The 26,702-nt window shown below is 35.9% G+C and overlaps 1 protein-coding gene across 2 annotated transcripts in view; it reads left to right on the forward strand.

Moving 5' to 3' along the window:
* Window positions 1–20,550, forward strand: part of NEIL3 (nei like DNA glycosylase 3) — a 41,415-nt gene extending 20,865 nt beyond the window's left edge. The window contains exons 4-10 of one of the 2 annotated variants that reach the window (XM_039882594.1): window positions 206–419; window positions 1,877–1,951; window positions 3,468–3,634; window positions 10,841–11,007; window positions 12,471–12,891; window positions 18,583–18,757; window positions 20,105–20,550. In XM_039882594.1, coding sequence (XP_039738528.1) covers window positions 206–419; window positions 1,877–1,951; window positions 3,468–3,634; window positions 10,841–11,007; window positions 12,471–12,891; window positions 18,583–18,757; window positions 20,105–20,281 — 1,396 coding nt within the window. In that variant the 3' untranslated portion in view covers window positions 20,282–20,550. Of the gene's footprint in view, window positions 1–205; window positions 420–1,876; window positions 1,952–3,467; window positions 3,635–10,840; window positions 11,008–12,470; window positions 12,892–14,823; window positions 15,780–18,582; window positions 18,758–20,104 lie in introns of those variants that run through there. The other variant, XM_039882595.1, reaches the window with a different exon arrangement.
* The last annotated feature ends 6,152 nt before the right edge of the window (window positions 20,551–26,702 follow it).

The raw sequence follows: 26,702 nt of genomic DNA on the forward strand, positions 1-26,702 counted from the left end.
AAAAATAGTTTATAATTGAGAAAATCTCATTTTAAAAGGGCCTTTAAATAGCATAGTTTGTTAAGGTCTTCACAGTTTGGCTGTATAACTCTTATACCCTGAATAGCATGAAGTGTTTATATTTCTATCAAAGCTCATTTTAAATGACCCTTTGTGAAGTTGTAACCAGACTTAGGATTAATGTGTTTTATATTCCTTTCTCTAGAAACTCAACAGAAAGCCAGCAGAGGATAAGAATGATGGAAGAATTAGATGTATGTTCACCTAAATTTAGTTTCTCAAGTGCGGAAAGGGAAGTTAAAAAGCAGACAGGACGGATGCTCTGTGATGTGTTAATGGATCAAAAAGTGTTGCCTGGGGTGGGCAACATCATCAAAAACGAAGCCCTCTTTGACAGTGGTCTCCACCCAGCAATTAAAGTAGGTTATAAGTATTTTTAAAACAACATCTATATTTTTAAATACTGTTAAGAGACCAAGATGGAGCACTTAAATCTATATCGTAGTAACATATTCTCCCCAACAGACCTCAGGGGTCTTTGCTCATGCCAACTTTTCAGTGAGGCCAACCGTGACCACGCTGTTTAAAATTGCTACATGCATCCCCTCCTCCCCCTTCATTGCCTACTCTTCCATAACTTGCTTTGCTTTTTATTTTCTCTATACCATTGATCACGTTTTTACGTGAATCCAAAGATACCTTTTTATTTTGTGTAGTTATTTCTAGTTTTTGTAAATTCCAAACCAGTAGGAAGTAAGTTTTCAAAGGAGCAGTTAATGATAGTTCTAGATTAGCCTCTGCTTTTTGACTCTTGGAACAAGCTAGTCAAATTTCTGTAATATGGGAAAAATGAAACAGAATTTTAACAATAAGCTTTTTAAAATCACCTCAATGGAAATTTTTTTTTAAAAAAAGAACTCAAAGTATTATTACCTAGAATATCATTATTATCTGTGATAAACTGATAATTTACTTTTTATCTGTACATCCAGCCATTCATTCATCTAGTAAAAGATCATTTGTCCATAATGTCTGGGGATTTAAAGCTTAGCTATTAGCCCTCTAAAAGCAATGCACAATTATTTAAAAAGCAGTTTAACATTTCAAGGTGACTGAATATAATATATAAGATATGGAAAGAAATAAATGTATTTTAGAAGTACATAAGTTTTAAACTTTAAATAATTTGAAAAATATGTAATGATACTTTTAGAGTGATTTCATTGCTTAGATGACTTTAGATTTTATCGTAATTGATAAATTAGTTTCTATTGTATGTACATATACATAGCATAAGGATAAATCATCAGAATTTGTTCTAAATTGCTATTGAAACCACGTGTGCCAAATGATCATTAACTCTGCAAGAGTAACACTGAGATTTATGCCAGGCTGTATCACAAAAAATTCTTCCATAGGTTAACAATTACTTTGATATTAATACATGTATTTTATATCTTTTTAAAACTTGATAGAGACCTTAATGATCATCTACTCCTCTGCCTATTTTTCCCTTCTTTCCTTCTTTCTGTTTTCTTTTCCTTTCTTTCTTTCTTTTTTATCTTTTTTTTTTTTTTTTTTTTTTGCAAACCTAGCAAGATTTTCAAGGTGGCTGACAGACTTCGAAGATGTCAGATACACAAGCGATAGTTAATAAATGCTTGGGTTTAGAATTAAAATTTATAAATAAGAATTTTTTTTATCTATAATCCTATCACTTAAAGATAAAACCACACCAAGTATATATATGATAGAGTTCTAGAAGATATGAATATATTTTAAATCTATTTACAATTCTCTTAGAACTGGCAAGTGGTATTTTTCTACAGTAATGAACCAATTATGAAACTTTCCTCGGTCTTTTTTCTCTTTTAAGGTTTGTCAGTTAACAGATGAACAGATCCATCACCTTGTGAAAATGATACATGATTTCAGCATTCTTTTTTACAGGGTAAGAGCAAAAATTTTCTAATTATGTAAAATGTCAATTCTTTCCCTTTGGATTATACCAAAAAAAAAAAAAAATGTTAAAAGCTGTGTATAGCCATCTAGTGGTGAGAGTATAGAAGTACAGTAAGGGAGAGTGACATGTTATGGGCCTAATTAAAATCTTGAAATTTGAAGTCAGAGGTCATCCAAACTTCTCCAACTATAATTATATTAAATTATCTTTATACTCAATTGGGGACAGCTATGATAACGTTTAACTTAGGCTCTTGTTCTTTTTGTGGACATGTAAAAGTAAAATATAGGAAGCCTACAGGAACAGACTCAATACTTTAAATAGACCTCAGTTCAGTCAGATTTTGCCACTACTATTTATGTGGTTTAGATTATTTAGATAACTTTAGGTTTAGTTTCTTCATCCGTAAAATGGGATAATAGCATTTTCTACCACTTGCTAAACCGTAAATTTTGAAAGTTATATATATGCACATGTAGAGTTTGATGAACACATTTTATCTTTTAAAGTATCACACATTTTTTTTTCCACAGTCCATTTTCTGTATTCAAAATTTCTATTTTGACTATGTTTAGAAAGGCAGGTATTGTAGGATTCATTAATTGGCCAAATATGTTAATGGACCTCTTACTTTACATATCTGCCTTGAGTTTTTATGGCTACTTAATATTACATGTATTTGCTTATTCTTCCAAGGAAAGATAATTATAGACAATTACCCATTTTCTGCCCAGATTAAGTTAGCTATTTCAGTACTTTGTTTAAATTAACGTAAGCTGTTTGTGTAACTTTCAGTTTATATATGGTGAGCCATATCTGGGCTTTTAAGTTTTTACACTACTGATATAAACTCAGAATATTCTCTTTGCAGAAGCTTTAAATGTATGTTAGCAGAATAAAACTGAGACAGAATATCAAATGTCTTTTGAAATTGAACTTATACCAAAATGGAACATGTTCTTTGCTAGGATGACATTTGAATTTTTATTTTCTTTTTTAGTGAATCTATAAGATTAAAAACTAAAAACTCTCCTTTGTCAGGTCAACAAAGAAGATGATCTTGTTAAATTTTCTTCCTAGAAATAAATTTTTTGTCTGTTGAAACAAAATAAACAGCCTCAGTGTTCTAAAAATAATCAGATTTAAAGCTAATCTAGTCTTTTTGTTTTAACTACATAATTATGTTTAATTAAAAAACTTAAAAGCACAAAAGATAATTATAGAACTCTTATATCTCATTTAGATAAGTGGATAAAGCTATGCAAAGAATAATTTTGAGTACTAATAAGTTATTAAATAATTATGTCACACAAATCTAACAAATATTGCTGAATCTTGTCAATATTTTTATTTCAGATGAAAGAAAAGATTATATGGACATGTATAAACATATAAATTTTTAAAAAGTTATTTCAGAAATGACTTTTAATTTATCTTTGGCTCCTTAGAAACACTGTTTTGTAGATAACATGATATGTTATGTTATGTGTTTGTTTGCTTTTAGTGTCGTAAAGCAGGATCGATTGTCTCTAAACACTTTAAGGTTTACAAGCGCCCTAATTGTGGTCGGTGCTGCTGCAAAATAACCGTGTGTCGCTTAGGGGAGAATAACAGAATGACATACTTTTGTCCTCACTGTCAAAAGGAAAATCCTCAACATGTTGACGTACGGTGAGATATCTAATTTTAAGATATACTTTTTGCCTCAATTCTGTAACTAAAAGGCTATTAATAAGAGAATATAACTAGAAAGTATTTGAACTCTTGGAAGGAAATAGTAAATAACAGCATTAAAAAACCAGAATGACCCAAGATGATTTTTAGATCATTTCTGAATTCAGCAGAAAATCTCTAGCTCAGATGTTAATATTCAGCCTTTGGCTTCAGTCTCATTTGTAAAGTGATTACAAGAAGGTATAGATATGTCAATAATTAGAAAAATGTAACTATCTTCAAAACATGTTGCTTTACTTAGAAAAAATATGAGCAAAATCTCTTTACAGAATTTATGTCTTGGTGAAACAACTACTTACTACCAACTACTTACTAAACACTTAAGTAAGTAGTGGTGATTCTGCCAGTAGCTGAGTTTGTCTATTCCACTATGCTTTCCAGAACTGGGGAAATAACCACATGATGGGTTCAGGGACACACAGGACCTACTGTGAGATGAACTTGAGCTTAAATTCTATCGATCACCTGACCTCCATAAGCCCCTTTTCTGACTGATGGACCATAGTGACATTTTGGGTCTCCTGGAATTAGTGTGAGTTCAGAACCAGTTTATAGTAGTCCCCAAAAGACTTGATTATTTCCTTTTCCCCAATGCATAATTACCCTGGTAAAAGACCACATGTCCCTTTGGGAAGGCTGGGAGAAATATTAACAATATGAAGTAGCTGCAGGGCAGTATATGTGATTATAAACCAAAATAACCAGTATAGACATGAAGCACATTAAATGCTACTAGAGTCCAGGGATGTTAGAAGTTTATAAATAATAGAAAAGGTTGGGAAGATCGCATACAAAAAAGTATAATTTGAAGTTTATTTTTGAAAGATAGTTAGAATTTTGTTTAAATAAATGAGAAAACATTATTTAATTGGAAAGAAGGAGCTTGGCCACAAACCAGGAATCACGAATCAGCATGACATGTTGGAGGGAGGATGATAACACTGGCCAAGACAAACGAGGGCTTAAGTTGGTCAATGTTAAAAGCTAATTTTACAAGAAGGGTGGGATCAAATAGTAGAGATCATTAATAGTACCGAGAATGGTTAATGTCTTGCCTATATCAATGGATTGAGTTTTAATTACTCGTAACCTAGTTAAGATGGAAAATGAAGAGATTTAAACCCGTATGAAGAAGCTAGCACAGTATAATGGGTGAGAGATGGTTACTAAGCATGAGGTCAAGACACCGGAAACGGAGAGGAAAGTAGGTATTTACTCAATTTAAAAAGTTAAAAAGTCAACAAGAATTGTGGCAGATTTGATATGTAGTATAATGCAAAAAGTTTCAGACCTAAATAATAGAAATTTTCACTTTACGGGCCGGAGAAAGTTGGGATAGAGTGGAAAGGACAGATTGGGTTTAGGATCTGGAAGAGAGGTCTTTTGGGCCATAAGACAGGTTGGGAGATAATGGCCTGAGGGTGATCAGCACTGTGTTTCAGCTAAAGTATTAAGTGGGATCAAGTCACTGAGAAAGTGTAGAGAAAACAATAAGGTCTGAAGTTCAGGGAATATCCATTTCTACGCAGTAGGAGGAAAAGAGTAAGCAAAGGAAATGAAATGATATGGTTGGAAATAGAGGACAAGCAGGGAAGTACTTGGCCTTGTGGAAGCCTGGGAGAAGGGAGACACCATGTCATCCCTGGTGAGCTCATGGCGATGGGATGGAGACGCTGCGTGGTAGAGATTCCCCACTGATGTCTTTACAAATATGTCTTTTTGTCTTTTTTTCCTCCTTGTCCTTGTGTTTCATTTTCTTTATCACTCCTCTTGTTCTGAACTACTTTTCTCCAAAGCGCTTCATATCCCCTTCCTTTCAACTTCTTCACCCTATTTTACTGTCATAGCGCTCTGAAATATGTTTAGATATTATATTGTACAGATTTATGGTTTCCTTATTTTTAATATTATAGATGTACATTAATTTGACCAAATGTGTGTAACACAATATGAGGCAGATAAAAGCCATTCAGTATATATTTGCCTACTGAATAAATGATTAATGTTCTATTTGTTTTCAATGAATTGATAGTTTTGAGATTTAAAAAAAAAAATTCTTATTCTTCCAAATCATCAAACAAATGTTATTTATCATATAAATACGATAATTCTTAATTACAAGTTTTTTTGAAACTAGATTTTAAAGGCTCAAGTGTTCCCTGAAAGAGACCTACGAGGGGACAGAAGCAGCATTCTTTCTTTTTTCCTTATTAGAATCTTTATTTTATAAAAGTTTTTAAATTTATTTGTTTTTACTTCCTTTATTAGGATCTACTATATGCCATGCACTGGGACTACAAAAACAAAATAGAATATAGCCACTCAAAGTGCTCAAGCTCTGATGTGGGGAGTAAATGAGTAAATGGATCATTAAAACCCCAGGATGGAAGTGTTGTAAAGGGGCACATTTGTGCTAATGGTAATGGAAGTATAGAAGAGGAAACAATTAAATCTATCTGCAAAGAAGAAAGACATTTTTTTCTGAAGGAGATGACAATTGTGCTTAGGGTGAGGGAAATAGGAATTCACCAAAGACTAGAGGCAGGAAAGGGATTTCCTGGAAGAGAAAACAGCAGCTGATAAGTACATGGGGGAGAATTGCAGGAAGGGGAGGATGTTTTGTTCCTATACGAAGACATATCCAGGTCTCTGAAAACCATCTGATTTGGAAATGTGTGGAGAGTTGGTGGCTAGTTAAAGAGAATTTAGCAATGTTTGCAAACCAGTTGTTAAGGCAGGTCTGACCTGGCAGAGATTTTCGAGGGGGATGGAACAATTACAGGGCATTTGGGAGTTGTGAAGAAAGTCTGTGATGGGCTCATCTTGAAAGGGTAGTCTTGTTTGGGAAGAGGGTTTGGTGACATAGCCGTCATGTTTAAAAACATAATTTAAAAGGGGTTCTTTTGACTACAATGAAAGACACCAATCTCGTATTATCTTATACTAAAATAGGTATTTATGGGTCTTGTAGCCAAAATGAACACTGAGGTAATTCACAGACTTAATGAAAAAGTTATTTAAAAACAAACGAGTCTTGGGAGCTAGAACCTATGAAGGAGACCTTGTCCAGGCTCTCCACAGATAGGACAATTGGGAAGAATAAAGGTGAGTCTAAGTTGCTTCCTGCTTAAGCCTCTAATCTCAGGCCTCGTGGTAGTAAACTCTTTCTGGTTTGGAGGAAGAAACACTGAAGGGCTTTCAGGGAGTGCTGGTGTTCATGAGAAAGGTGCACTAGCCTGCAACAGCATTTGATTCGACTGAAATAGAAGTTAGAAAGCAACTTAGAAGTTCTTTTTATTCATACCTTCATTAAATGCTACTTTCTTTTGCATAACTTTCTTTTAGTTTTAGTTTTGACATTAGTATTTTTTTTAAATAATCTGTTTTGTTTAATCAAAGAAAAATCCATTGTTCCCATGCAGTAACTGTCTCCACTGAGAAGGGCAGAGTTTCCTCAGAGACACTATCAGCCCCCACCTGTTTTTTATGCCTCAGTTTCTGGGAATAAAGCCCCTCTGCGTTACCCACCTTGGGGTTTTCTGAGTTTGTAGTGGAATGTGATGGTATTTGCAATCGCTGAGAGCGTGCACAGAGACCAGCCAGTAGGGAGCCTTGAGATTAACTTCACTTCAGTGATCAAAAGAAGAAAAGGACCCCATGAAAGAGGGATGAAGAGTGATTGAGAGAGATGAATCTGAGGGAGTTACAGAGGGGAAGCTTGAGAGACGGCCACTGTATATGACAACTGAGAAATCAGGGTGACTTTCCAGAAAGCAGTTTTAATAGATGTGTAAGGGCAACATTTATTCTTTAAACCTATATTTATAGAATATTTATGCAATTCTATATACCAGTGGGAGGAGACTTTTTAAAGAAAAGCCAGAGGGACATAATTGATTTCAATATGAAAAATATCACTCTCACCAGCGTGGGGAGTTTTGACGTTGAATGGGTTGGGAAGCCATGGGAAGTTTTTGAGCAGTGTGATGACATAAAGTGACTTCTCTCTGTGTGGAAAAGTGACTTCAGTGTAACCAGAATGAAGGTGTGCATCAGGGCCCTCAACAGTATGCCCATGGTAAAATGATGGAGACTCGAAAGAGAGTGGGGGTGGTAAAAAACAGTTGAATTAAGGATATTTTTGAAGTTGAGATAGGGTTAGACACTAAAACATATAATTTTGGGAACCTTCTTTATAAAAACGAATAAAAATTATGAGTACAAAATTTAGTCCTACTGTGATTATTCAGAAATGAGAAATCACAACAAATTACAATTTTTAAATACCACAGACATCAGAAAAATACGATAGTTAACTGCTTGACATGACTATGTAATGGCTTTCTTCCATATTCGACTGCATACTCCTTGTCTTATCATATGCCCATCAACAATATTATTATATTTTGTATTATAGATAAATTAGAAAACTGTCTTCTAGCTTCACAGTTGGCTATCAGTAATGGCACAGCGCTCCCCTTCCCTACAGTATTTTTCTCTAGCACGACTCCTTGTCTGTAAGGAAGCCCTTAGAGTGCTGGTTCTTAAACTCCCCTGGGCACCAGGATCCCCTGGAGGCTTGGTAAAACACAGATTGCTGGGCCTCAAAGTTTCTAAATCAAAAGTCCAGCGAAGGGCCTGAGAATCCATATGTCTAACAAGTTCCCACGAGGTGCTGACACTGCTAGCCTGAGGACCTTACCCTGAGAACTACCACCCTAGAGAACCCCAGCCCTTGGATCTCCCTCAGCTACCCCAATTTCTCACCCCTACGAGCCTGTTCCTGGGTTGGTAGTGGGGTGTACAAGTGTTTAAGAACCTGCAGCCTGAGTCAGAATGGCCCTACACACTGAATGCAGCATCATCTAGTTTAGATCCTCATCCTGGAAGTTAAAGAACGTCCTGCTACTCCTTGATGTCCCCAATCCACATTGTCCCTGGGCACTGAGCAGACGTCAGATTGTGCTGGCCGCACACGGGCCTCACCTAGAGAGAGCCCAGGACTGGCCACAGACTGCTGTCAGCCTCCAGCATGCAGCTGGAATACTGCTTCTGTTCTCCGTGCTCCCACCCTGGTTCATCAGGGAGAATGCACCAAGCCCTGGAAGCTTCCTAAGCTGCTGGGACATTTGCCTCTGCAGCAGAACCCCCAGGATTTGCTGATTGCGTGTAGATGTGAGAGTAAGAAGAATCAAGGATGACTCATAGGTGTTTGGCCTGATTACATGCACGGTGATGCCATTTACTGAAATGAGACAAATAAGCAGAGTTGCAGATTGGGAGGAATGAGGATGATGAATTTCATTTGTACTGGTTTCTGTGGCTGCCATAACAAAGTACCACAAACTTGATAGCTTAAAACAACAGAATTTTAATCTCTCATAGTTCGGGATGGCAGAAGCTCAGTACCAGTTTCACTGGGCCAAAATTAAGGTGTGGGCAAGGCTGTGCTCCCTCAGCACTTCTAGGGGAGAATCCATTCCTTGCCTTTTGTAGCTTCTGGTGGCTGCCAGTGTTCTTTCGTCTGTGGCTGCATCACTCTAATCTTTGCCTCTGCAGTTACATTGCTTCCTCTTCTTTTTCGTGTCTGTCAAATCTCCCTCTACCTCTCTCTTACAAGGATATTTGTGCTTGGATAAAGGGACCAGCTAGATAATCCAGGACTACCCAGATAATCCAGGATCTCCTATCAAGAGCCTTGATTACATCTCCAAAGATTCTTTTTCTTTGTAAAGTAACATTTACAGGTTCCTGGTTTTGTGACCTGATATCTTTGAGAGGCCATTGTTCAGCCTACTATAGGCATCTCATTTTGAAATTTTCTTGCTATACATCCAAGTGGAGGTTGGAAAGAATTTATTTGTAGGTGATTAAGAAATGGAGCAGTAAAGAAAAAATGCTTTCAAAGCTTCTGTATGTAACAATAAATATCATGTTATAGTTAGTGAAATTTATAGAAGATGAAAATGGTGAAAAGTTGGAGCACATTGAAAATCTGAAGGTTATTTAAAGTGTAACCATTGTGACTAAGAGCATCATGCTGCTTTTCAAAGTAAGAGGGCGGGGACTAGGTCAAGTAAACAGACTATAGTAGCTCTGGGAGTCCTCACGAATAAGAAATTTTGAATGCCATTAAAAGTCAAGATAAATAAAGGTACAAGAACCATAATGAGATATGTCTTATTTTCAGATTTTCTTATGCTATTTATTATTTTACCAGACAAGCCTGAATTTTAAAACTGGTGTAATTACGCGTAAGGAGCAAAATGTTACAGAAGGCAAGGCTATCTTTGAAAATCAAAGAACTCATGTTCTGAAGTGTAAAGTACTTAGCCTTTAAAAAAAGAACTTTTTTAAATATTAATTATCGGAATCATGAAAAGAATCCATGACACTGTCATGGTTGCTTAACCATGGGACGTGTTTTATAGACTCAGCTGTGTATTAAATAGTAGGACTACCCCAGAGCTTATAAAAGCATTTTGTGTAACAATAAGTACTCAGTAAATAATTCCAAATAGAGAATCATGATTTTCGTTTGTGGCCAAAAATCAGGGTTGGTTTTATTGTTTTCTCAGTAACCTGTTAATTGGATATTTAACATGAAACATTTTTCCCTGAAGAGAAATAACATGGAGATAGTTATCCTTGTCATCAGTATAGATTAACTAATTGATATAGTGCATAGTAAATACCGCTGAGAAATTCTGAAGGCACATGAAGTAAATGTAAAACTTTACTCATTTTACTTTAAGTGCTCTAATATCTGCATAACTCTTTCTCACCCCTAATTTGATTGAATAAGGATATTTTAGTTTTGCTTTGGGAAGGGTACCACTTAGTTAAAACCTTATTTGAGAAATGCTTCCTAGTGGTTTTGTCAAGTATTTTAAATGGTTTTAAAAACACACACACAAACTCTGACTGAATAAAATCTTTTATTTGATATTTCTGTCTTTGACACCAACCAGCAGGGCCCAAATGAAAACTTTATTCTGAGATAGTTAGAACTTGTAAACAATAATAAATATATAGTGTTGGGGCAAATTAAGAGTTCTGTAATAGTTTCTAAAATACCCAAAATGTATAAGAACAAGGCAATAATAACAGCGTTAATGATTATTTTTAAAAATTCTTTTATAGGAAGCTGCCAACCAGAAACACTACAATCAGCTGGACATCTAGCAGCGGAGATCATGTAGATGAAGTAGCTCGGAGATGTGAAGAACAGTGGACGTGTTTGGTCTGTACACTGATAAATAGACCTTCTTCTAAGGCATGTGATGCTTGCCTGACTGCAAGGCCTATAGGTAAGACTGAATTTGGATTTTGAGGTCATTTCATTTTAAAGAGGTTTAATTATACCAAGTCAGGTGTGTATCCTGTTCTATCTGGGTATTTTATAACTAGGGGAAATGCTTCGTTTCTGAAAGGTTTAAAAAGAATTGCCAGCCTTTGCATGTAAACCATGCTAATACTCTGTTGAGAGGGAGGGAAAACATGCTTGTGCTAAAAGAGTATGTGCCTTTGTATCTCAAAAAACTGAGACGATAACATCTGTTCTCTACTGTTTCTGATGAATTATTCAATAAAGCTTTGTTTTATGCAGATTTCAGCAACTTTTGAGTTTGTTATTCAGTCCAAGTGTCTCATAAATTGAAAGGGAGGATTTCTGTAAGAATATCTTTGCAGGTGGAATAGAAAAATGCTGAATTTTTTCTCTTCTTTATCCTTCCTACCCCTTGTTATTAAAATCTTTACCCAGACAATTGTACTGATTTCATTGAAATCTTTCAAAATAACTCTCTATAGCTCACAATTTCATGGGTTCAGAAAATGTAAAACCTCAGAGGAAACCTGTGATTAAGAACCATCTCATTGATGCAGCTTCTATTGTGTTCTCAAAGTGTTATTTCTTTCTTCAATTAGAGATGGGAAAGTTCATTCTTGACTTATGGACCCGCACATTGTGTTGGCTGTCATATCGTGTTTTGTTCTCCGGGCCAGAGAATCTGGCATCGCCCCTTGCACAGCTTTGCTGGGAGAAGGAACCCCTTCCCCTATTTCAGTCCCTCCCTCTCCAGTGTCATTCAACAGAGAGCTCTCAGAAAACCAGTCTTAGGTTTCCACATTTATTTCAACTTTCTGAAATGCCTTTACACATCTCACTATTTGCTTGTTTTTGTTTTTTGTTTTTTTTTTCTGAGTATGATAGACATATATATATATCTTAACTACAATTTGGAATATATTACAGTCCAGATTCCACAATTCTAGGGTGCTTTGCTGAAACATTTTTAATAAATGTCAAGTCTTTGTAATTCATCTTTTCTTATTTGTAATAAGCCTTTCATTTTGTCTTGTCAGAGAAACATTCCTGACAATCTAGATGTAGGCCTCTAATGCTGATCTAAAGCTTTTTGAGATTTCATCTCTCAATTACCACTTCCTTAACACTTTGCCTAATAGTAACAAAAGTGATGGCTGAATATTCTTTAAATGTTTAAACATAATGTGAAGCAAATATAAATCTTTGTTAAAGCCAACTCTGAGTCCCTATAAGATGTTGAAATTTTGCACTTTATATAATACTTCATGTCTTAACCAGAAGATTGTTAATTTTGAATTGCCCAGGCTAACTTTGTGTTATTAGTTCTCTATATTAGTTCACTATAATAGTGAACTAAATATTTTAATCAAATAAGATGTTTCAAATAGTCAATATTATAGAAATTTATAGGAATGCTATAGAATTACTTATTTCTCCTTCCAGATTCAACACTAGAGAATGCAGAAAGTTCTATTGCCTGTAACAACTTAGTGAAGTATCCTTATAATAGCTTTGGAAAACCAAGTACAGAAATAAAGATCAACAGGAAAACTGCATTTGGAGCTACAACCCTCGTCTTGACCGATTTTAGCAATAAATCTATTACTTCGAAAAGAAAAAAAAGCCAAAACCAGACACCAAATGGGGAATTTCAGAACTCTTCTCCCACTAACGTTGGTTTTAGTGATACACCAGACCCCTTAGAGGAGAGAGCAAACAATATGGCTCAACCATCTAACACAGTAAACCTATCACCCATGGTCTGTTCTCAGTCTAAATTATGTAGTTCAGCATATAAAAAACTGAAAAGAACCCATTACTCATCACCAGGTCTTGAAAGTTGCAACCCGGGACTCTCTAACAGGTACGATGCTTCTAACCTTGATATTTAAGGTATTTTCATTAAGTTTTAAGAAGAGAGAAAAATTATCCATGGCTAAAGAAGTTGAGTTGGTCGTGGTCAAGTAAGTCAAACCCTGAGAGATGATTATAGTCATGTGCTTTCCTTGCCTTCTTCAGCTTGTAATATAAGAAAGGAGGAGAGAATGAAAAGCAGAATCTCCTACATCTGTAAAAAGTTATTTTTTTCTGACTGTAACCATATACATGCTCAGTATAGAATATTTGGAAAGTATAAAGAAAAATGTTTAAATCCCCCATAATCTTACCAGTTATCAATCACCACTGTTAGCCTTTTTTTAAAAATTTCTTTCCCATGAAAGATAGTTCATCTAAAAAGGAGACTATCATTTATAACAGTTTACTAAGTGTTTCTTTTCTAAAGAGAGAGATCTGAGATTCTTTAGTGGTATTTCTGCTAAAGAAAGTGGCTGTATATCAAATGGCCATCTGGGATCGTGTTCTTTGTTTTAACCAAAACAGCCTAAAGAACATGTGTGGTACATTTTCATCTGAAATTAAAGAGCTATACTTTCACCTAATAAATACTACCCAACCAGATATATTTTATGAGACTACCAAAAACACATCCAGGGGAAAACCATAACTGATGACATCAGAGATACAGAAGGTTTAATGACAGTGTCATCCCTTGTTCCTTAATGATTATTAACAGCTCCCGAAACTGTCCACAACACTCCCTTCTCACCTTGTCTAGGCCCTTTATCTGAGCCTCCTAACTATCCCTACCTGATGGGATGCCTCCATCAGAGAGAGACATCTCTCCACAATTTTCTTTTCAAGCTGTTTGTCGGTTTTCTTTTCTTCAGAAGGGAGGTACTGTATATCTAGCATTTTTAAGTGAAGTGAAGATTATTTTAAGTGGAGTGAAGATAAAAAGCCTTCTTCTCATGTGTCTTGTCTTGCCAATGGGGGACAAGCAGGGGGTTACTGTGGGTGGGATCTAAATAATCTCAGAGGATTCTAATTGCTAGCTTCTCTTCTGATTAGCTCTGCCTTTGCTGATGCAAAGAGTCTTCATTCGATGAGGGATCTTCGTTGAGATGAGGGATCACTTGGTGTATGCTCCCATACCAATCTCTGGGAATCCTTAAAGTTTATTTCAGAATAAATGGTCAATAGATGCTTTTTTCTCAAGTTTCCTATCCCAACTTTAAATTTACCATCAGTTAATCTTGATGATTTATCCTTGACTGATTTTTAAAAAGAATTTGTTTATATTATAATAACTGCTTTCAATTTTTTCCATAATACTTCCAAATGATATCCTTTTGAATTAAATTATGAGGGCCAAACTTTGACTGACTGGATCAGTATATTACCTTTTTACTCTAACCCTAATTAATGTCTCATGATGAAATTTCACGAAAGAGCTAGTTAAGAGTGTTTAAGTTGGGAGGCTATCCTGTAAGAAAATCATTTTTGTACATCCTTTTCTGTTCTCTGGCTTAAGTGGAAAGAAGCAGATGTGATCGTTTGAAAATATTGCAACATTTACTGTACCCAGATGAAATATCTTGGCATATTTTTATTTCCTTAGTGCTTTATAGAAAATCTCAGACAATTTAACTAATGAATTAAGGATTTAAAAAAACATTAATGTAACCTTAAATTTAAATGATTTCTTCATAAGCCATTAGTAATAGGGTCATATGATTAATCCCAGCACACGGCATTACTTAGAAACACTGCAGCATGTGTATGTGTGGAATATAAAAACCCAAGGACTGAGACTAAAATCAATCAAGATCAGCTAGCTAAATAAATGTCAAGTGGTGAAATACATTTACCCAGCAGCCCTTCTGCACCCAGCCACTTTACTAGGAATAAATTGCAAATTACTGTCATTTTTTTCATTTTTCTCCTCGTCTGGCAGCTACAGTGTTCATCTTGTGGACAAGATGCCACGCAGAAGCTCACAACATAATACGATTAAAGCAGGTGGTCCACTCAGAATTTATAGCCAGGTTGTTTTTTCTTTAATAATTATATGGTAATTAATTTGCCTTTTGTTCTCTTAAATACTGATCTCATCACCACATGTTGATAAGGCATATTTTCAGACTGGTCTTTAGATATCCTTGAATTTTATCCAGCTACTAGATTATAAATTAGATGGTTGAACCAATTCTTAAGAAGTTAAGAATAACTGCTAAATACAGTTTTAAGTCTTTGTTCCACTTGTTGTAGATAGAGAGCAAAACACAGAGATACATTTTTCAAAGAATACATATCTTTCAGGTTAAACTTTTTTCTGAGCTGTTGCAAGGCTCATCATGTAGGTAAGTGAAACAGAACTAGCAGAATCACTAATATTTTCTCATATCTGCTGCCATCAGGGTTCCCAGAGTTCCTGCTCTAATTACCATGAAGCACTGACACCTTAGGCATGCTTCTGGGTCACCTTTTAGAGTTTTCAGTGCCCAAGGATTTCAGAACTACCTGGGACCATCCATGACAGGTCATTTAACCTTTGTTTGTTATAATCCTTCAAATACCACTGAACTATAAAATTTACATTCAATGAGACATTCATTCAAAAAATTTTAGACAGTGTAAAATGAGTTAAACTGTGATAAACTGATCACTGAAAAATAACATCTATTTTGAAATTACACACCTGTGCTTAGCAATGTCCTTGATCATAGTTTTTGTCTGATCTCTATTCAATTTTATTTGTTTATTAATTAATGAGTATTTATTGAGAAGCCATTGGGCATCAGGTATTTCTCTGGGTTCTAATGACCTCTACCTCAGCAAACTACAGCTAGCAGGACTAAATCCAGACTGCCACATGTTTTTGTAAATAAAGTTTTATTGGAACACATCCCATTCCCATTGGTTTACATATTTTCTATGGCGGCTTTTCGTGCTACAACAGCAGAGTTGACTAGTCGCAACAGAGACCGTCATAGCCGTAAACCTAAAATATGTTATCTGAAAAGATTTGCTGACCTCTGAACTATTATATTAATAGACTATTTATAACCCAGTATTCATATTTAAAATGATGGTCCTAATTATCAAAATAAGTTAAACTATTCTGTATGCCAAGTTTACCTAAAGAAATGCTCTGCTACGATTTAGAAAAATTTTAAAAGATTGAAACAAAGAGGAACCAAGATGTCTTCAATTAATTAGAACATTAATTATCTTGGATAATGATTTCTATCATAAAATTAAGATTAGCTGTGCATATTTAGAGCTAACGTTATCACAGGTGGCATCAGTATCTTCGTTATATTAACTCTGTGCTTTGCAACTTAATGTGCTTATAAATTATCTGGGAATCTTGTTAACATGCAATTCTAATTCTGCCAGGAATCTGGGGTAGGGGCAGGTTATCTGTGTTTCTAAGGAGTTTCTACCTGATGCTGGTACTTCCTGTCAGTGGACATTCTGAGTATAGGGATTAGATAGCATATGGCTGTTTTTAACTTTATACCGAGGAAGAGGTGGAATGGAAGACAGAAGAGAGAAACCAATAGAAGACACTGGGGTCTTTCCTTTTCTCCTTAAGCCTACCTTCCACTGTGTCACCTTCTCAGAAGAGCTTTACTAATAAGAGAATCTAAACCTCTCCTTAGATACGTGGAACTAGGAGGTTTCTAGGTTGAAGCAAATGGATTAGAAAATTAATTGTTATCACAGACAGCCACGTTCAAAAATAATATATAAAACTATCTTTGCCTGTGTCCATTCTTTTAATGAGAGCAACATTTCATTTCTTTCTGTTAATATTCTTAACCTTTTTTCTCCTTTAAAAAAAATTTTCAAAAGCACTGTTTATGACCTACTTGCTCCAGTCGTAAAATCTCTTGATTTCTCTATGACCATCCATATATTTAGCTTCCTTCAAAATTAAAGTTTTAATATTGCCTTTTTTGGAGGCAGTTGGGAGGGTTGGTGAAATGGAGAGGAGTTGTGAAAAGAACAGGCTTGTAACCTCTCAGCTTCTCTATTTCAAGTTGGTATTACCCGTGATTCTAAAATATGAGCCACCATCCCCACCTTGAAAAACTTAACCAACAAAACAGTTACCAGCAAAATATTTCACAGTAATGATTTCGATGCCTTAGCGATGCCTACAGCTGCTTTCATCTTACAAATGGCTGCCGCACAGTTTCAGAAACCCCTCAGAATGAGTCCATCCCAAACATTAGAAAGTTTGAGTCCATTTAAAGCAATATATTTCAACATCTGTTTTATAAATGAGTTTAAACGAATTTTATGCAAGTAAAAGATCACTTATATGTCAGTTACAGCTCAATAAAACTGGATAGGGGGAAAGACTTTTGAATGTTTTAATTAGATATGATGCCTTCAGGCATCATTATAGGAACAAGTACATGAAAAATGTACCGATAGTCCCGGACTTACAATGGTCTGACTTACAATTTTTCAGCTTTATGATGGTGAAGAGATACGTATAGTTACATGAGATAGTCAACACTTTATTACAAACTAGGCTTTGTGTTAGGTGATTTTGTCCAACTGCAGGCTCATGTGAGTGTTCTGAGGGCATTTAAGGTAGACTAGGCTAAGCTATAATGTTCTTTAAGTTAGGTGTGTTAAATGCATTTTTGACTTAGAATATTTTCATTTATGGTGGCTTATCGGGACGTAACCCATCATCAGTCGAAGAGCACCTAGTTTAGGAAGCAAATAAAGGAGAACTACCTTTGATTTATGAGTATTTAAAAAAATTATTTAAGACTGATATTTTGTTTTTCAGAAATTAAAATAATAGAAAAGATGAATCTTTTTATCATTAAAAAGTTAAAAAGTGGGACCATTAAGGAGAAGGACTTCTGGTTTTAATATGAGCTCTTTTCATCTAGTTTATTAAAAAGACTAACTCTTATAAAGGTATCATTAAAAATATGCAAAATATTAAAAAAATCAAAAATAATCATGAAGCCCCTTTTTAAAGAGAAAATCCCTCTCATGCAGCTGCAGCGGAAGGCCAGCTTCTAGCATTTGTGCACTGTGTACAGGAGTAACTCGCAGGTCCTTTTGATCTTATCGTGGGGGAGAATAAAGCTTCCCTACTAGCTTTACAAAATATACATTTCTACTCAGCCAGGCAGCCCGTTCTTGCTGAAATATGATTGCAACTGTTATAGTGGCCTTGATCAAAGAAAAAATTCAAAAATTGTTTTTAAAGTGGACAGTAGAAAGAGTGATCTCTTTGGTCTAGTCAGAGCCATTGACAGGAGTTGGCTACCAATGAGAAAATAATTAAAGACTGTGACTCTAGTTACTTTGTGGGGTGAAAGGGGACAGCTGGACTTGAAGCATATTTTAGAGGAAATAAACGTGGCCACACTGTAATGTTGGATAAGAGAAGAATCAAGTATCACAAATGAAAACTAAGAAAAATGGATATATTAGATGCACAATTCCTCTGTGTGTTATTCTTAGAAATTTCATGTACTTTAGATACATAGGTTACTTTGGAAGAAAATTAGAATTACCCGCAAAAACCAAGATTTAAAAAGACTTAGCAGTTTGTGTAATTACCTAAAGTTGACAATTTCTTTGTACAAGTGGGATTCTAGCATGGGGTTGAGGAGCGGTGAATGATCCCTTTAGCACTATTATGCTTTAGTTATTTTATAACCTGTCATTTCAGTGAACTTCAAATTAATATGACAGATGGTACTTGTACATTAACTGCTCACAGCCCTCGCTGCAGTAAACACAACCGTCTCTGCGTTCTCCGAGTTGTGAGGAAGGATGGCGAAAACAAGGGCAGGCAGTTTTACGCTTGTCCTCTACCTAGAGAAGCACAATGTGGATTTTTTGAAGTAAGTGTAAGATTTATCAAGCTTACTATAGTATAATTGAATGCTTCGGTTATTAAGTTGTAATAAATAGCAATCCTTTTCCAGTTTTCCTTTAAATTTTAAATAGCCATATTGACATTTGGTCTAAAGCCTGAATGTTGAATAAATTAAAATTCAAGGAGGTTCATCAAAAAAAATTAATCAAATAATAGCTATTAGATTAGTAGAGTGTATCATATTTGTAACCAGTGTAGAAGTGTTGCCCTTGGTTTATAGAAAGGTAAGAAAAGTAGTGAGTAACTTTCCCAGACAGCTAGATAGTTGACGATAAAAATTTGCACTTCCTAATGTCAGGGCTACATCAAAACCTTCCACTTAAGCGCTGGATAGAGAGGTACATGAAAAAAATAATTCTCGTGCCTTGGATTTACAGTAAACAGTGAATCCTACTACATGAGTTGGCCCAACAAAAGCTACGGCGTGGTAACAATGTAGATATAGATAATTCCTCACATGTTTTTGATCTGGGAGTTTGACCCTGAAAATGAATGTGAACTAGGAGCCAAGAATCTGCGTTCCTCAGAGTGTGAGGACCGGGCTATGCTGAGTGTGCTTCTAATGTTAAAGATGCATATTTTCCCAACCGCTTCATCTGGTGCAACATTGAAAAAAAAAAAATGATCTGTTTCAGTGCTGGTGCAAAAATTTTCTGGTTGGGCTTATCGAGAGAGAAAATACCTATCTTCGACAGGGTATATCTCTCTAGGGAATTTGCCAGGGAAAATGTGATAATGATTTTTAGATGTTAACTCCAGCACAAGATGTGCCTCCATCTTACAAAACTTATAGATTGTCTCCTTAAGAAGCTTTTATAGATGTAATGGAGAAAATATTAGCAATATTAATAATAGCATAACCTGCTTTAGACCTCTCTTGTGGCCAAAATTAATAAGGATAAGAACAATACAGTGGAATCTGCCTAAATTAGTTCACATAATTCTGTATTGAATTATTTAAGAAAAATTAGAGAATAAAGAGATTTAGTATTAGAATCAAGGACAAATCTTGAATCATAATAGTTTTAACTAAAATCTATAGCAGAAACATTGGTGTTTGCTTTACAGCAAGGCGAAGGGAAGCTCAAAATTACGGCAATTTTCTGTGTGATTCAAGAAAAATTGTAAGAGACGCTTATGGTATATAAGCTTTTTTTGAGGGCAACAACTAATGACTTATGTCCGTTTTACAATGTCAGATTAATAGTAGCAATGAAGACAACACGGCACTAATCAGACGCACCTGGGTTTAGCCTGCTCATCATCCTAACTTCCATCTAAACTTTACAGTCTTTCTGTTTTTCTCCCATAGTGGGCAGATCTGTCCTTCCCATTCTGCAACCATGGCAAACGCTCCATCATGAGAACAGTGTTGAAGATTGGACCTAATAATGGAAAGAATTTTTTTGCGTGTCCTCTTGGTAAGGACAAACAGTGCAATTTTTTCCAATGGGCAGAAAATGGGCCAGGAATAAATATTCTTCCATGATGTTAGTATCTCCTCTTTCTGTAGAATATCCAGCCTTTAATTCCTTCAGACTATAATTATTTAGTCCTCTTTTGTTTAAGAGAAAAGTTACAGAATATCTATTGAAACATTTGAGAAATTATTTTTTTATGTGTGCAATCTTTCCATTCTATGAGTATATATTTTTTACCTTGATGAATGCTGTATATTTCATCAAATGTACAGTGTTTTCCATTTAGTATATATATTTAATGCATTTATTAGTGACAATAAAGTATTTTTAGTATGTTTTTGGTCTCTTGTAACTTTTTTGGGAAAGCAATGATTTTTTTTTAGGAAGGGATTATGCAGTACAATAAAATAAGAAGGTATTCTCTCAAATGAATATTTTTTCAGGTATCGCCACTATTCATATTATGTGATTAAAGGTACTTTTTGTTTTCTTAAATAAAATTTAAGAAATGAGATCTCCTTTATGGAAAAGAATGCTTTTTTAATTCTGTTCAACAAACATCAAGTTCCTCTTAGATGCTAGAGACATGCCAACCCTTCTATAACTTCAGATGCATTTTCATGGAAAGCTATAGGGATTCAGAATATAAAAGTAACATTTAAGAACAGAAGTTGTCTATATATCTTTTAAAGAGATGTAGATTTAATTTTTTTCTGATCTTGATTTTAGTATCTATTAATTAATGTTTAAAAATAATTTCAAAAGCTTAATTATGTACTACTTTTTAAATTTTTAGTTTTATCTTAACTCTTCTTTTTTTTGAATTTAGTTCAGGCAACTGTATGATTATTTCCCAAAAGAAAAAAACCTCAGTCTTAAGGTATTTCTGTGTATTTATAGAAAATTCCATTCAGAGCTGGTCCAATCTATTGAATAAAAAGCACGGAGGATAGCTTGAACCCCTTTCCAATTCTATCACTGAATTTTCTATGCAGAGCTCTAGAAATTAACAGCATATTAGGTTACCAGCAAGGACTGAGCATATTTCGTAGTCTTAAATGTGTTTGAGCTCTACACTGAAGAGACAGAATTACAATCAAGCTAATATCAGTGATTTTAACCCAAAAATTTCAACAGAGCAGTGACTCTCGGGCAGATCAGGAACTGGACTGGACCACGAACAATCGTAATGACCAGACATGAAGTTTATGTGTGTATTCAGAAGGAAATTGCAAATTAATTGTGTCACAAGGAGGGGAAAGGCCTATTGCAAATCAGGCTTCCATAAATTCCGGTCTCCAAAAATTAGCAAATTAATTACAAGGAAACGGGGAAATGAAACTCGATTTCAATATGATAAATGTAGATACTTATCTAATAAGAAATGTGCAGGATTCATATGGAGAAAATTTTGCTGAGAAGTATCAAAGAACTAGATGGATAGACAAAACAGAGTCTTATTTAGAAAAGATGAGTGTTTAAAAAAATGGCATTCTGCCTAACTAAATTTTTAACAAAATTTCACTTCAATATCTCAAGGAGGTTTCTGATTCCATTATAGAGTTAGCTCCCACTGAACCTAACTTTAAATTCTGGATAAAATCAAAAACAATACTGGAGAGTGAAGAAAAGCAGGCAGGTTCTGGAGGGACTAAGATCTGGGAGAAAGGAGCAACTAGAAGTGATTTCTTATTTTTCGGTTTTTATCCTGTGAACAGAGTCAGTATGAAGCAGCATGGCCAGAACTCTGGCAGAAAACCCGCAGGCTTTCTGGCCTGAAGAGCCAGCAGGCAGCTTGGGAAACCCAGCCACAGGAAAGAGGGAATTCTCAAAAGACTTTCCAAAAGAAAGAGTCCCAAGTTCTGTGTTTAAACTGCTTGTGTCTTGACTGACCCCTGAACCACACACACATGGGTGGGATAGACTGAACACAGAGCAGCCAAAGAAAGGAACTGAACCCAGATTTGACCCACTGTCCCCAAAATTCACAGTTTGAATCCAACCAAATTAATTGCCAAGACAAAAACATTGACACTCTCTAGAGGAATATACCAAATCCAGTCTCTACCACATTATATCCACAACATTCAGGAGTCATAGCAAATTATGCAATGTAAGAAAAACCAAAATAATGTGGCCCAATTTCAGAGAAAAGACAAACAACCAAACCCCACCCCAAGATGACCAAGATGTTGGAATTAGCAAACAAGGATTTTAAAGCAGCTACTATAGCTATGTTCATTGAAGTAAATGGTAAAGGGAAATGGTAGCAGACTGAAAAATCAAATCAAATCAAGAATGCTAGTTATAACAGAGCTAAGTATGTAGGTGTAACACCTATTACCAGATTTGGAAGTTTTCAACCACTATTTCTTCAAACATTTTCTCAGTCTCACACTCTTCCTCCACTCCTTATGAAAGTCCAGTGATACAATATTAGATCATTAGATCGTTATTGTCCTACAGATCCCGAAACTCTATTCATTTTTCCCCTCCCCCACCTCTCTCTAGTTCAGATTGAGTAAGTTTTATTGATCTGCCTTTACATTCACTGCTGACTTGATTCTCTGTCATCTTCACTCTACTATTGAGACCATCTAGCCTTTTTTTTTAATTTTAATGTTTGTATTTTTCAGTCCTATAATCAACACCTGTTTTTTTATTATAACTTCTATTTCTTTGTTTAGATTTTCTATTTTTTTAATTGGTTTGAGAGAATTTATAATTGATTCTGGAAGCACTTTTAAGATGACTGCTTCAAAATCCTGGTCAGATAATTCTAATATTTGATTAATATCGGTACTGTCATCAATTGACTGTCTTTTTTTTTTTCCTTCAGTTATGATTTTCCTGGTTTAGAGCATGATGGGTGATCTTTGATTATACGCTGAATATTTGGTTATTATGATATGAGACTCTAGATCCTATCGAAATCTTCCGTTTAGCAATAATCACTCTGTTTCGGTTGAGGGTATAGATTCTGTCTTACATTATAGGCTTTAGTACCAGTGGGTTTAGTTTTCAGAGCCCTGGCAATCAGCTGCTGTCTGTTTCATTCTGGTCTTGCTGTGGCTCCTCGTCAGTCCCTCTTAAGCTGTCTGCAGGTAGCAAAGGTGATTCCCTGGGCTTCCTGGTGCCTCTAGACCACCTTGTGCAAGGGAGTGTAGACAGAAGTTACTGTGCCTGTGTCTCCTTCTGACGCTAAGTAGAAGGAAGCAGGTATTGTCATCGTCCCACAGCAGCAGGACCAGGACAGGGCTGTCATCTGTTCATCTTTGTACTGAATTTTTTAACGATGCTGTGTAGTCTGCTAGTATTCATCTCTTTGAAGTTTATCTGCCTATTTCTTGATATTTCAAACCAATATCATATGACTATAAAGGCTTTTAATCATGGGGAGGAAAATCGAGAATGAGATAGTGAAATTAGGAAGATGATGATTTTAAAAGCCACTATTTTTTTAAATAATATTTTATTATTTTTCAATTATAATTGCCATACAATATTACATTAGTTTCAGGTGTATGACATAGTGATTAGACATCAATATAACTCTCAAAATGATCGCCCCGATAAGTCTAGTACCCCTCTGACACCATACGTAGTTATTACAATATTATTGACTATATTCCTTATGTTATACTTTATATCTCCATGACTATTTTGTAACTATCCCTTCCTCCTTTTTCACTGGACCGCCAGCCCCTCTTTCATCTGATAACCCTCAAAATGTTCTCTGTATCTATGAGTTTATTTCTGTTTTTTGTTTGTTTGTTTGTTTTGTTCTTTAGATTCCACATGTATGTGAAATCATATGTGACTTTATCTGACTTATCAACACAATACTCTCTAGGTCCATCATGAAATATCTTTTTCCATCCCTTTACTTTCAGTCTCTGTGTGTCTTAACCTGAAGGAGTTTCTTATAGGCAGCCTATGCAACGGTCTTATTTTCTTATCCATTCAGACACCCTATCTTTTGATTGGAGCATTTAATTCTTTTACATTTGAAGTATTTGTTTGATAGATATGTAGTTATTTCCATTCTTTATTCATATTTTTGGTACATATTGTTTTTCTTCTTAAAAAAGTCCCTCCAACATTTCCTATAATCCTGGCTTGGTGGTGATGAACTCCTTTAGGTTTTTCTTGTCTGGAAAGCTCTTTATCTGTCCTTCAATTCTAAATGATACCTTTGCTAGGTAAAGTAATCTTGGTTGTAAGTCCTAGCTTTTCATCACTTTGAATATTTTGTGCTAAGCCCTTCTGACCTGCAAAATTTCTGTTGAGAAATCAGCTGACAATTTTATGGGAGCTCCTTTGTATGTAACATTGTTTTTCCCTTGCTGCATTTAAGATTCTCTCTTTGTCTTTAAACCTTGGCATTTTAATTATGATGTGTCTTGGTGTGGGCCTCTTTGGGATCATCTTGTTTGGGACTCTGTACTTCCTGAGCTTATATGTCTAGTTCCTTCACCAGGTTAGGGAAAGCTTCAGTCATTATTTCTTGAAATAGATTTTCAATTCCTTGCTCTCTCTCTGGTACCCCTATGTGCGAATGTTAGTATGCTTGATGTTGTCCCAAAGGCCCCTTAAACTATCCTCATTTATTAATTTATTTATGTATTTTCATTTTTTTTTTCTCGTTGCTGTTCTGATTGGGTGTTTTCTACTACCTTATCTTCTAAAGCACTGATTCGATCCTCTGTTATCCAATCTACTGTTGATTCCTTGTGAGGTTATCTTCAATTCAGTTATTGTGTTCTTCATTTCTGACTAGTCCCTTTTTATGTTTTCCATTTCCATTTTTATGTTTTTTATCTCTTTGTTAAAGTTCTCATGAGTTTATTTACTCTTCCCCTAAGTTCATTGAACATCCTTATAACCAGTGATTTGAACTCTGCATCTGGTAGATTGCTTGTCTCCATTTTGTTGAGTTCTTTTTCTAGAGCTTTGTTCTGTTCTTTTATGTGAGACATGCTTCTTTGTCTCCCCATTTGGGCTGCCTCCTTGTGTCTGTTTCTATGTATTAGGTAGGGCTCCTAAGTCTCTTGGTCTTAGTGAGTGCCTTTATGTAGTAGGTGTCTTGTGGGGCCCAGTGGTACTGTCCCGGAAGGGATCCAGCTGCAGGCCAAGTTCAGCTGCAGGCCAAGTTCAACCGCAGCCTATGCATATCTGGGGCCACCTGGTAGAAGCCACCACGCAATCCGCAGATGGCTGCCATCCGTGCTAGACTTATAGATGCCTCCAGAGGCCAAGCAAGAAACGAAGGCTGGCTGCCACTAGTGAAGGGCTTGGGGCTGTTCAGCAAGAGGTACGGGACACGATGAGGCCAGAGACTGCTTCTTTAGGTTTTGTGAGCCTTTCAGAGATTTTAGGAAACTTCACAGCAGCAACCAAGATAGGCTATTTGTATGGAATAAACAATTAGAAGCAGCTAGGGTGAGCCCACGAGTTGGGAGAGGCAGAGTGACCTGTGTTATCCAGTTTGATGGCAACTCAGCTATTGCAGCTCCTGTGTCTGCACACTGGGAGGGGAGAGGGCTCAACAAAGAAAAAATAGCTTCTGCCTGCACCTCAAGGTGCAGAAAGCCGCCCCTCCAGCCCTCGCCCTGAAGCCTGACAACTCAATGTCTCTCCATAAGTCTCTGGAGCTCCTCGAGCAGCTGCCCCAAGGCTGGAGCTCAGAATGAGCGAGTCTATTAGCAAGTAAGTTTGTGTGTGGGCCCTTTAAGAGGAATGTCTGCAACTTCTGCAGCCCTCCATCCTACTCAGTTGCAACCTCCACTGGTTTTCACAGCCAGAGGTTGTGGAGACTTCTCTTCCCAGCAATGGAACCCTGGGCTGGGGAGCCCAGTGTGGGGCCGGAACCACTTGCTCCTCAGGTAGAGGAGGGGGCTCTGCAGCCAAATAACCCTCTTGATTCTCGATAGTGATTGTGGGACTGGCTGTTTCACATCTCCGCCCCTCCTACCAGTTTCAGGTGACCTGTTATTTTTATCCCTAGTTATAGGGCTTCTCTTCAGCCAGACCTCAGTGACTCTGCGTGCTGGTTGCTCTGTAGTTTCATTATAATTTTGGTGTGGTCACAAGAGGAAGCATGCACAGCTCTACCTTCTACGCCATTTTGACTGGTCTCTGAGCCATTGTTTCTTGAGCTATTATTTAGTGACACCTGCTGACACTTTTCATAGTTATTGCATTTAATCCTCTTGAATGCCCATGAAATTGGATTTTTATTGTTGTTATTTCTAATTTTCCAGTTTATGAAACCTGCCTTTATGTAGGTTAGGTAAGAAATATGCCTGTGTCACATAGGCTATGGCTTGAACTCAGTTTGCATAGCTTTAAAGGACACCCTTGAATAAGCTGTTCTCTTTTCTATGTATGAAAGAAAAGTGACTGTACCCAAAATTGTATGCCTTTGATATGTACAAATATCTAACATAAACTTGAAAATAATTGTGGTATGTTGATATGATTATGGTA

Source organism: Pteropus medius, unplaced genomic scaffold (genome assembly GCF_902729225.1).
Source record: "Pteropus medius unplaced genomic scaffold, Ma_sr-lr_union100, whole genome shotgun sequence".
In the NCBI taxonomy this organism is placed as follows: Eukaryota; Metazoa; Chordata; class Mammalia; order Chiroptera; family Pteropodidae; genus Pteropus; species Pteropus medius.